General features: G+C 51.4%; 1 protein-coding gene across 1 annotated transcript in view; it reads left to right on the forward strand.

Moving 5' to 3' along the window:
• Window positions 1-11,673, forward strand: part of RAD54L2 (RAD54 like 2) — a 52,945-nt gene that overhangs the window by 15,867 nt on the left and 25,405 nt on the right. The window contains exons 2-7 of the mRNA XM_004715190.3: window positions 8,019-8,220; window positions 9,073-9,221; window positions 9,596-9,712; window positions 9,910-10,139; window positions 10,880-11,062; window positions 11,160-11,293. Of these exons, the coding sequence (XP_004715247.1) occupies window positions 8,019-8,220; window positions 9,073-9,221; window positions 9,596-9,712; window positions 9,910-10,139; window positions 10,880-11,062; window positions 11,160-11,293 (1,015 nt within the window). The remainder of the gene's footprint in view (window positions 1-8,018; window positions 8,221-9,072; window positions 9,222-9,595; window positions 9,713-9,909; window positions 10,140-10,879; window positions 11,063-11,159; window positions 11,294-11,673) is intronic.

Below are 11,673 nucleotides of genomic sequence, written 5' to 3' on the forward strand. Positions count from 1 at the left end.
TTGTTTACCTTCAAGCTTTTAAGACCCCAGACGCTATATCTTTTGATAGCCGGGCACCATCAGCTTTCTTCACCACATTTGCTTATTCACCCGCAAAGCTGGTTCTTAAGAAGCGGAAGTTAAACATGCTCCTAATGTCTTACTTTTTCAAACTGCTCTATCACTTTCTAACTTTAATGACCCTTCCTCCCACCCGTACTCTCTCACTCCTATGATTCGCTGCTCTTTCTCCCAGGATTCCCGAGTCGTTAGGGAAACGGCGTATGCAGTTAGTTGTGTAGGTTGTCAGATCCCAAATCCAGACATCATTCTGGAGGCCAGACAGCAGGTCGCAGGCTCGAAAGGCCCAGGGAGTGGCTGCATGGGGTCAGATGACAGGCCCCTGACGCAGGCCCAGAATCAGGCCACTTGCAGAATCCAGAGCCAGCGCATGCCCACGGGGACTCTATCGAACCACAAGTGTGAGTACAGGTGGTGACTTCAGTCACAGCCTAAGAAGGTGGTGACTCACATGCATCCCAGCCTGGTCCAGCCTCATTAACATAACGGACAGCTCACTCCAAAGTGGGGCTGTAACCATGGCCATGGAAGCTAAGGTTTACAATACATCATACAGTGGGGACTATGGCTGGCTGAAAGAGCCACGGAAGAGTAGTTTGATGCATGGCAGGGTGTCCTGGATGCTCCACTCCGCGCCCCGGCACCCACACTGAAACAGGAGAGGGGAGAGTGATGGTAGTGCTGGGTGCTTCTGCGATCCTGCTCTGCAAGTCCTGTTGGCCTCAACTTCTGCAGTGCTGCCCACTCTCGTCTCTGACATCAGCGACCCCTCTCTCGGCGCTCTCCCTCCTGTTTTGGGTTCCGTAAGTTGCTGCAAGTTCTCCCAGGACTCGTGAATCACTAGGGGAATGATTTGGCTTTGTTTTAGTTGATGATATGTTTATAGTTTTTCTTGGTGCAGGTATTGTTTTTTCCCAAGCTATTCTGTATTAGCTGGAAGCAGAAACACTTAATATTTAGTTAAGTTATAAAATAGCACAAAGCACACCAATTAAAAGAATTAACTGGTTTGTAGTATACTCAAAAGGTTGTGCAGTTACCAAATTCAAAATACCAAACTCACTGGTGTCAATTCTGACTCACAGAGCAAAACTTCTCCTGGGAGTGTCCAAGCGCGCACATCTTGACAAGGGTTGGGAGCCCTATCTTTGTCCCCGGGAGTGACTGGTGGAGTTGAACTTGCTGACCTTGAGGTGCAGTCCAACAGGCAGCCCACCGCACCACTGCTGCCCAATTCCATAACCTTTCCCCATGAAAAAGAGGAGCCCCATAGCTGTACGTGGGCACCCCTCCTTTTCTCTCAGCCCCTGGCAACCACGCTGCTTCTTTCTGTCTCCGTGGATTCCCTGTTCTGGTTTTTCATGGAAATGAGACCACACAAGATGTGCCCGTGGGTGTCTGCAGTCTTTCACTGGCACAATGGCCAGGTGAGTGTGAAACAGTAATTGTTAAAGTAACTTAATGCTTTTCAAGACTGTAGTGTGCTGTTGTAATTTAGTACTGCTAGCAAAGCCTACATCTTTAGCTTCAAACAAATCAGATACTGCTGACACCCGTTCTAAATCTCATCTTCTCATTCCATATACTTTAACTTAACCTCAATTTTTGACACCTGAAAACTCGTAGAAAACGGAGAGAAGAATACAAGATGATGCCCTTGTCTTTTTTCAGTTTCTTGAACTCCACTTGCTCCTCCTGCCACCAAGCCTGGCCTCCCATTGTTTCCCGGAAACGCTGCTGTTCTTCAACTCCACCCGCCCCCCCCAGCTCCAGTTAGTTTTCTTTGTAACTACAGTTGTAACCTCACAATTATGTGGTTACCTCTTTGATGAATATATGCAAATTTCAGTTTATATTAAAATAACACAGTCCTAGTGATTTAAGCGTTGGATTATTCAGCATACAGTAAAACTAAGAAAAATAGAATTGTTTTTTATCCCCATTGTGAGAGACACGGTTGGTAAGCTAATATCCATAGGCCACATCTGACTCACTGCCTGTTTTTGTAAATAAAGTTTTATTGGAACACACACTGCTGCTCTTGTTCACTGACTCATTTATATAGAGTTACTTTTCTGCTGCTTCAGTGGTGGTTGTGCAGTTGCAACCAGGATGGCCCCTCAAGCCTGAAACCTCCACTCTTTGTGTGGTCCTTGACATGAAGTGTTGACCAGTTCCTGTACTCGGAGCCTGAATTCTTTTGTTTGTTGTCAGCGGTAGTGTATCTACCATTAATAAGCCAATCAAAAGGGAACACTAATGTGTACAAAGGTATTTGTAGCATATTGCTACAGCTAAAAAGAAAGAAGCATCCCAAATGCCCAGCAGTAGGGGACGGCTAAGTCAAACGTGATCTACTGACAGTGTGCCATTCAAAGGTCAAGTCTGAAGACTGTCAAGTTAGAGACGATACTGTCCTATACCATGATATAGGGAAATGTCACGTAAGGTAAAGTAGTGTAATGTGACCAAGAGGAGACACAGTATTGTGATATGAAACAAAACAAACCCAAACCAGAATCTCTGTAGGGTGGTATCTAGAGAAGGGAAAACTGAGGTTTCTCTCTTTCTTTTAATAGTGAGGTTTCTATAGAGAGAATTTTTATCCGGGAAATGGCACACTGAGTTCTAGGTGCTTGACAAGCTCCAAGTCTGTGGGGCAGAAGTCAAGCAGGAGGCCTCTCCTGATTCACATAACTGCAGGGACCACACGGCCTAAAATATGCACCCTCTGGTTCTGTACATCAAACACTTGGCAGGCATGGAACTAAACATCTGAGTTAGTTAATTGTGCCAACCTGGCCGATAATCACATGTGGGGCTAATTGAAAGGCGGAGGGATAAATGGGTGGTGAGCCTCGCCTTTCGAGTTCTCGGGTCTCTTGCTTTGTGATGGTCACATCAGGGTGCAGCTGCCTTAGCAGTTCCCTGCTTCAGCTTGCAAGATTGACTTCCTACAAGACACCCCCAAGGAGAAGCCACATGGACCTATCCCGATGCAGCCCTGGGTGCTGGAGCAGCCGTGTGGAGACTCCTGCTAGTGCTGAGATGCTTATTCGTTCACTGACTCAGCTTTCCTCCTGCAGTCGGCATCATCGCCTCTGTTTTGTGAGGTGGAGGACTTTGTGGACCGGTGTTGGGTTAATGGGTTAATGTTGGACTTGTGGGCTTGGGCAGCATTGGGTTGGGATGTTTTCGTGATGCACACTTTCTTGACATAAAACTCTTTCTTATACATGAGTTGCTGTGGATTTGTTTCCCTAAAGTACCTAGACTAATACAGCATCAGAATTCTTTTGTTTACTTTGGCTGGCGAGCCTAAGATGGACAGGTCAGGCAGGCAGTAGGCTTCTGGCTGCAGAGGTGAATAAAGCGGAAGTTGGCAGCAGTGACTACAGGTTGCTAATTACTCCTGGGATCAGCAGGCTTGTGGTTCTCCACCTTCCTCATGCCACGACCCTTTCATACAGTTCCTCATGTTGCGGTGACCCTCAACCATAACATTATTTTCGTTGCTACTTCATCACTGTCATTTTGCTACTGTGAAGAATTGGGCAACCCCTGTGAAGGGGTTGTTCGACTCCCAAAAGGGTCACAACCCACAGGTTGAGAACCAGTGCAGTAAGGCATGCTGCTGGCTTGAGGCCAAAGAAGTGGAGGTCAAATGACTAGCCAGATACAGTATCCAGATCCAGTAAAAAGCAAGCAAGCTTTCCCATAGCATTCACATACACTGGAAGCAGGCCACACCCCTGGAGAACCTTCCTTTCCATTGATTGCAGATCTCACATGGAAGTAATTACATCGTATTAGGTCTTGTCTTGGCCGATTACAAAGCCTTAACTGCCAAACCACTGAGTCTGCCAAGTTGACACAACATCTTAACAATCTTAGAAACTTGTCAGAGAAGGCAGACACAACTAGGCCCCCCCCCCAATAGTATCGATATACTTGTGTACCAGCCGAGTTTTTCCAGCACACTTTTAATGCGGGTTTTGTGGTAAAATTAGGTGCCTCGGCTGCTATTGGGGCGGCTTATACTCGAGTATATGCGGCAGTAGAAAAGCAGTGAGCTGTACCCTGTCAAGGGCAGAAGCCTTCTGAGACCCGGAGCAAGCAGCAGCCGCTGAGTCCTGCTCTCCCAGGGTGACCGCAGAAGGCACCGTGTGGACACGCTGTGCTCTGCGGCAGTGCCCTGGCCTCGGTCCCCGTGGCAGCCCCAGGTGTGCGAGTGGATTGTCCGTTGGGTTCTCAAGGCTGTCGGCTTTAGGAAACCAATCGGCGGGCTCTGAGTGTGTTCCCATCACCCATCTTTTGGGTAATAGTTGAGCCGTAACAGTTTGTACCCCCCAGGGACTCCCTTTAGAGCAGTGTTTCCTGCCCCCGAAGGCGGATGCAAGATTAGCTAACATGCACTATCTTGGATGGTGGCTAAAGTACAGTTAATCCTGGGGTGGGAATGGGGCAGTGAGGAGTTTTTTCTCCTGAAGAGGAGGCCATAGGCCAAATAAGTTTATGATCCTATGATTTTAGAGGGGTTGCCCCACATACCAAACCCACGGTTACTGAGTCGGCTCTGCAATTAATAACTCTGGCTGTATAAAACTTGAGTGGTAGTGTCCCGTCAGGTTTCCAAGACTGCGGTCTGTGTGGAAGCCCTGCCGCACACTCTCCCACAGACTGGAGTTGCTGCTGGGTTTGAATGGCTAACCTATCCATTAGCAGGAGTCGTGGAGTCCCAGCTGGCAGTCAGACGCTCACTACTACCCCAGTGGCCTGTCAAAGCGCACGTTTCTTTACCTTCTGGCTGGTGTTTTTTCCCCCCGAGTGGCTGCTGGTGGGTTATATTATAAAATATAAAGTAGAGCAATTATTTGAAAGTTAAAATTTATTTTGATTGTGCTGTAAATTCATGGGATTCAATATTAAGAATGTACAAAAGTCACATTTTGGCTTAGGGGAAATTAATTGCAGAAATTTACAGTTGTATGAAGAATAGTTTCCTGAGGTGTGTGGCAAGTATTATTACGTCACGGAGAAGCCAGAGACCCCATAAACATCGCTGCGCACTTGTGACACACTGACTCATCTGACCCAAAGTCAACCACCTCCATGGCCGTTGGGTTGGGGCTTTGCATCGCTTTCTGTGTTCTGAAAGAGATTGGGTAGGACTGCTGTCATTCTCTCCTGAATGCTTGGTAAAGTTCTCCTGGGAAACTGCCTGGCCCGGAGGAATCTTGGTTGGTGTTTCCTTGATGACCTTGTCTATTGCCTCTCTTGCTGTGGGTCTGTTGAGGTTTTTGACATCCATCAGGGAGAGCCTAGGGAGGGAGTGTTTGCCTGTGGTTTCGTTTTTCGTCGTTTGGAGCGTTTGATACGTTTCGCGGGTCTCTCGTTAGGTACGTAAATGTGTACTATGCACGCTGGTTCTTGGTTTGCTTGAGAATTGTTATATCGTGCCCCTCATCTTTTGTTATGACGTGCATCTTGAGATCCATTTGTCAGAGATTCAGATTTTTGAATTGCTGTTTGCTTGGTATATTTTTCTCCAGCTTTTGATTCTCAGCCTATTACTGTCTGCAAACTTGAGATCTGTCTCTTGTGGGCAGCATATCGATGGGTTGTGTTTTCTACGCCTGTCCGCTAGTCTGTCTTTTAATGGGTGAGTCCAGTCCATTTATGTTCAGAGTTAACCCCCATCAGTGGACTCTGTGATGTTATCTCGTGCCTTTCAGTGTGGGGTCATCCTGGTCTTCTTCTCACCTTTGAGCCAGTGTTATCTTGGGGTCTGTTCCCAATATGCTGACTTCTGGGTGGAGTTGCTTTATGTGGTGGTTTCCTACCACATTGGGTTGGCAAGGATTTTTTGTAGAGCTGGCTTTTTTTGTGTGTGTGTGACATATTTGAGTTTTTCCTTGTCTGTTAAGATTGTTAGTTCTCTGTCTATCTTGATAGATAATTTGGCTGGATTCTTGGCAAATTCTTCCTTGGATTCAGTCTAGCTGGTGTCCTCTCGGCTTCCTGGACGGTTGCCTGATTCTCATTCATTGCATTGTGGACGTTTTCCTCTAGGAATTCCCTCACTGTTTTTGCTGTTGACGTCTTTGTTGTGCCTTGTTCTGGTAGCCCAAGTAGTCTGATGTTGTTCCTCTTCATTGCATCCGACATTGCTCTTGGGTTTTCCTTAGCTTCTTTGATGATCTTCTTTGACTGTCTTTCCTGTTTGTTGAAGTCTGCCTGGTTATCCTCAAGGTCACTGGTACTGTTTTCCGGTTCTTCTAGTCTGTTGGTGAAGCCTGTTAACTTGTGATTTGCTTTTGTTACTTCGTCCCTTAATGCCTGTATTTCCCTTTGGTACTCTATTTCACCTGATGTGTGGCCTCTGTCTCCTACTATCGTCTCATCCTTTGTCTGCAAGGCGTCCCTCTGTCCTGTATGACCCCAAGCAGCACTCTGAAGATCTCTTTCTGTGGTAGCTCTAGTTCTGCTTGTCCTGTGGACGCCACTGGATCCGGAACGTCCTCTGACAGTGCGTGCTGTTTCTCCTGATTGTTTGCTGAGCTTGTTGAGGTAGCTTGCTGCTTGAGGGTCGTTTTGGAGGCGCTTGGTGCTGTTTTCCAGGGAGCCAGAGACCCCTGGGCTTTCATCTTGAGGCTGGTAGGAGTGCTTCTGCAGGTAGGAATTGCCAGTGGTGCTGGGGGCTCGGGCTACATCTTTACCTCGCTAGGGTTTCACTCTCCTTAGCCAGGATCCCATTTGGAGGGCAGGTCGGGTGGCCCTCTCAGGGCGCATGGCTGGGGTGGTTACAGGTGGCAAGTGTGGCTCTGCGCATGGGGGTGCCGGACAATAGTGGGAGAGGCCCCGTTACCACATGTGGGAGAGGGTGCCAGGAAGAGGTGGGTGGAGGTTCTAGGCAAAGGTGGGGAGGGCTTTTGCCGTGGGAGGGTGTTCTGGGTGACAGTAGGGAAAGCCCCATTGCCACAGAGTGGGGTGTGGGGCAGTGGAAGGCAGCTGCGGGCAAGGGCACTACCTTCCCTTCCCTCTACCCCCAGGCATCACCGTTAGACATTCTGCTCAGATTTTACCTCCCATGTAATTTTTATTTGATCATCTGTGAGTGGTGCCTTCTGTGACCCTTGCACCGTTATCCTTAGTTTAACCAGTTATCTCTGGCAGAAAAAGCATGTCAAGGCTCTGAACTGTTGAGGTCCTTTGGCCTGCCCTGCCTGTGATACCCTACTTTGTTGTGTCTGTATTTATGTTGTTTCCCTAAACAACTCAAACTCCTTGAAGGGAACTCCAACCAACAAAGTCAGTGTGACGCACGGCGCCCCCTGTGGGTCTGCTCACCATGGAGTCAGTGTGACGCGGCGCCCCCTGTGGGTTTCTGAGAGTGTAACTGTTTACCGGAGTAGAAAGCCCAGTCTTTCTCTCATGATGCTGCTGGTCGTTTCGAACTGCCGACCATGCAGATCGCAGCCCAACCCGTAACCACTACGCCACCAGGGCTGGAAGCTTCCAGATACCTTTGAGGCATGTAGCACAGTGGTTGTGTTGTGATAGGCCCCCATTTACTGACTGAATGAGTGAGATTCTGAAGGGAGGGTTATGCTCCCTGTTTGAAGCATGACAGCACTTGCTCAAAGTGTGGACTGCGGTAGCCCTGTCCCGTGTTGAGCAGGAGGAGTCAGGGGAGCATGCCGGATCTCACCGGTGTGGGCCCACTTGGGACCAGGCTCAGGTGTCAGCACTCACACAGCCCCCAGCCCTGCTGTGAAAGGCGGCATCGCCTCCATTCCATAGATGAGCTAGTCAAACCCCCGAGAGGGAGAAGCAGTCTGTCACCAGCTGATAAAGTTCCTTAGCTGACATTTGAACCCCAGGTGTGTCCGACACTGGACCCCATTTTTCCCTCCCAGTAAGTGCAGTGCCGTTGTTTCTTTCCCCCGTCTCTTCAGAGCCATCCCTGGATGGCGTATGTGACACGGAGTGTGCCCAGCCGGGGGAAGATGGGCAGCAGCCACCACGGTGCACTTCAACTACCTCATCTCAGTCTGAGCCTTCTGAGCCGCTCAGGCCCCACCAAGACAAGAGCCTGGCCTCCGAGGACCCCAAGAAGAAGAGAGCCCAGAAACCCTCGCACATGAGGAGAAACATCCGGTGAGCTGAGCTGCATGGTGTGCGGCCTAACCAAGCCCTTCATCGTTTACACGGCTGCTGGGAGCGGAGGACCTGTGTGAGCTAGCTCGGCTCTTCTCCAGAGGAGGGCAGGACACGCGTAGTCTTTGCACTGCAGGCTGGCCTGCCCGAGACTCCAGGGATGTTGTGATTAGCCCTTGACCACTAGGGGAGGTTTCCCTCTATGGGCTCTGGGAGGCAACCCAAGGCTAAGGTGCTCTTTGCGAGATGCTCTGCCGCCCAGTCGTGGGAAATGAAGTGAGCCGAGTCCAGATCTTCTTAGAACTCAGCTCTCAGGGGCAGGGGACTGTGTAGCCCAAAGAAAAGACCAGATCTGCTTCCCTCCTGACCTCCCCCAGCAGCTCTTTCCTGCCACTGACCGCTGTCCCTCCCCCATCCACCCCCATCACAACTTGACCGCCAGTCCTCAAGTTTGGGAAATAGGAAGTAGCATCACCCACAGCCCCACCTCCGTACAAAACAGCTGTGTCTCTGAACGCTGCTTTTCAGCTTCGTGAATGACATGTATAGCCATGGCACTCTTGTGATGTATTATGTGCAGAGACTAGTTGGCAGGGGTGTCTCGTGCATAGAACTTTTCATATAGAACATTCAATCATATAGTTGTCAATCATATAGAGCATTTACTCTCCCAGAACCACCTGTGACTTGAAGTCTTGCTTTGTTTTCCTGCTCTCTGCAGGGAGGGGCTGGTAGGGCAGAATTCTCCTCCCCCCTTAACTCTCTGAACTTGGCGGCGACCAGCCCCCTCCTTTGCCTTGCCATTAGCTTTGCCCAAATCTCCAGTGACGGAGCGTGTACTCTCTCGTTTAGAAAGCTGCTCCGGGAGGATCAGTTGGAGCCGGTCACCAAAGCGGCCCAGCAGGAAGAGTTGGAGAGAAGGAAGCGCCTGGAGCAGCAGAGGAAAGATTATGCCGCCCCCGTGCCCCCTGTGCTCCCCGTCCCCCTGGGACTGCTCCCCGGTAAGGAGACGACAGTGGTCGAGGGCAGTGTGGGAGCCCTGAATCATCCCGTTGCTGAGTGAGTGATCAAGAGGCTTGCATGTAACAAGCTAAGGTGACCAGTGCACCCCTCTACCTGCTCTTACTCAGATTCCCTCCCCCTAACTCCAGGTCTTGGACCCTCATAGTAACGGGGGCACCGGAAGTAGGAGCCAGTACTTCAGAACGGGAATTTGGAGAGAGGCTGTGGTTTTTGACCTGGCCCTGCTTCTCTCCTTAGGGGCTCCTCCCCCAAGAGCCGCACTGCTGGAGGGCTCATGGAGAGACGTGTGGGTCACACTGACTTTCTTTTTTTTTTTTTTACGCTGACTTTCTGTTGACTGCTCTTTTCCTAGAGGAGATTGCCCTGAGAGCAGGAGATGGCCCCCAGCTGCCGCCTCGGGTCCTGGCCCAGGAGGTCATCTGTCTGGACAGCAGCAGTGGCAGCGAGGACGAGAAAAGTAGTCGAGACGGTAAGGTCCAGCCAGCGGTGTCTTCGTGTCCTCCTGAGCAGTGGGCCACACCTTCGATAAGAAAAGCGGGTGGGTCTGCACAGTAAACGGAAAGATCAGACCCGGGTTTGGGAGATGCTGACGAGCCCTCACCCGAAGTGCCCTCGGGTCCGGCAGCGGGTGTCACTGCCTCCGGGGCTGTGTTGTTGTCGCCGCAGAGGTGATCGAGCTGAGCTCCGGCGAAGAGGACACACTGCACATTGTGGACAGCAGCGAGTCTGTCAGTGAGGAGGAGGAGGAGGAGGAGGAGAAGGGTGGCACCCACGTCAATGATGTCTTAAATCAGCGTGACGCTCTGGGCAGGGTGCTCGTCAACTTGAACCACCCTCCGGAGGAGGAGAACGTCTTCCTGGCTCCACAGTTGGCGCGAGCAGTGAAGCCTCACCAGGTACAACCCATCCCCGCGCTCCCTTGCCACCGGCACTGCCTGCTGCCGGTTGTGTGAGCCACAACACAGCCGTGGAGTACTCGTGTGGCATGGGAGCGGACAGGAAGCTCTGGTCCTTCCCTTAGCAGCGGACACGGTGGCAGCCGGAGGAAAGGGCGGACGCCAGCCTCAGGTCTGCCCCGTCAGCGGCAGGCTCTGGGTCTCCTGGCTCTCAGAGCTGAGGCCCCTTCTGCGGGTCAGTAAGACTGATGCAGATCCTGCCTCAAGAGCAGTTTTGACGGGAAACTGTAGCTCCAGAAGCGACATGGAATCAGAGGTCTAGGGCCCTTTGCAGCCACGAGTGGGGAGCAGAGTTAGTATGCGTTGAGAACCTGCTCCAGTGCATGGAATTTCCATAAAGCAGAGGTGGTGCGACGTGAGAATTCTCACAAGACCTGCTCTCGAGGGAATGGGCTGTGCTGACAAGGCGATGTCCCAAGGTTGGGAGCCACCAAGCCAAGGCCGCATAACAAACCCGGCCGGGAGTCTGGTGCTGTTTGACTGTGGCACCAGCGAATGCTTTCTTTGAGTGTTTTGTTTTGCTTTTTTCCAAGAAGGCTCCCGCCATTTACTAGGCCAGTCAGGGCGCAGGGAAACGTCTCTGCCCGTCTGCCATCATGCCTGCCTGTGGCAGTCCCGAGAGCGTGTCTCCCGAGCCTGGTGCTGGCCAGCCCCTGACAGTGGTGGTGTTTGCCCCTCAGATCGGGGGGATCCGGTTCCTGTATGACAACCTGGTGGAGTCCCTGGGGCGGTTCAAGACCAGCAGTGGGTTTGGCTGCATCCTGGCCCACAGCATGGGCCTGGGGAAGACGCTGCAGGTGGTCTCCTTCGTGGACGTCCTCCTCCACCACACGCCCGCCAGGACCGTCCTCGCCATCGTGCCGGTAAGGACCTCCCGCTGAAGAGCTCTGGGGGGCGAGCCTTTGCTAGCAGCTCTGGGCTTGATCCGTGAAACCTTCTCTTGGCCTGGCTCTCTGACAGGTCAATACTCTGCAGAATTGGCTGGCAGAGTTCAACATGTGGCTTCCAGCTCCCGAAGCCCTTCCCCCTGACAACAAGCCCGAAGAGGTCCAGCCCCGGTTCTTCAAAGTTCACATCTTGAATGATGAGCACAAGTAGGTGGCTCACCCGCGCGTGCTCCTTCCCCCTCTTCTTTAAGACTCCTGTCAGGGAGCCCGATGGCAAGGCCGTCTGTGGAGGTCTGTGCCCGGGCCCCCAGACCCTTTAATCCCTTGCAGTGCCAGCTCTTTGTTCTTGCTGTCTTTCATTTCCCTTTACTGAGAGGTTCAGTCACTCTGGCCTTACATGGCCTGTTCGCAGAGGCTTTTATGAGACAAGTCTGTGGGCGGCCACACTTCCCGGGGTGTTCAGTCGTGACAGAACGGGACTCTGCACCTCCTCACTTGGGACCTTTGTCTTTCCCTGGAAGTGTCTCCTGTAAGCACTGATCCGCAGTTGACCGTTGGTGGTGCGAGTTCCAAAGCTTCGCAAGGTG

Source organism: Echinops telfairi, unplaced genomic scaffold (genome assembly GCF_000313985.2).
Source record: "Echinops telfairi isolate 266 unplaced genomic scaffold, ASM31398v2 ScPeMD7_7420;HRSCAF=8458, whole genome shotgun sequence".
In the NCBI taxonomy this organism is placed as follows: domain Eukaryota; kingdom Metazoa; phylum Chordata; class Mammalia; order Afrosoricida; family Tenrecidae; genus Echinops; species Echinops telfairi.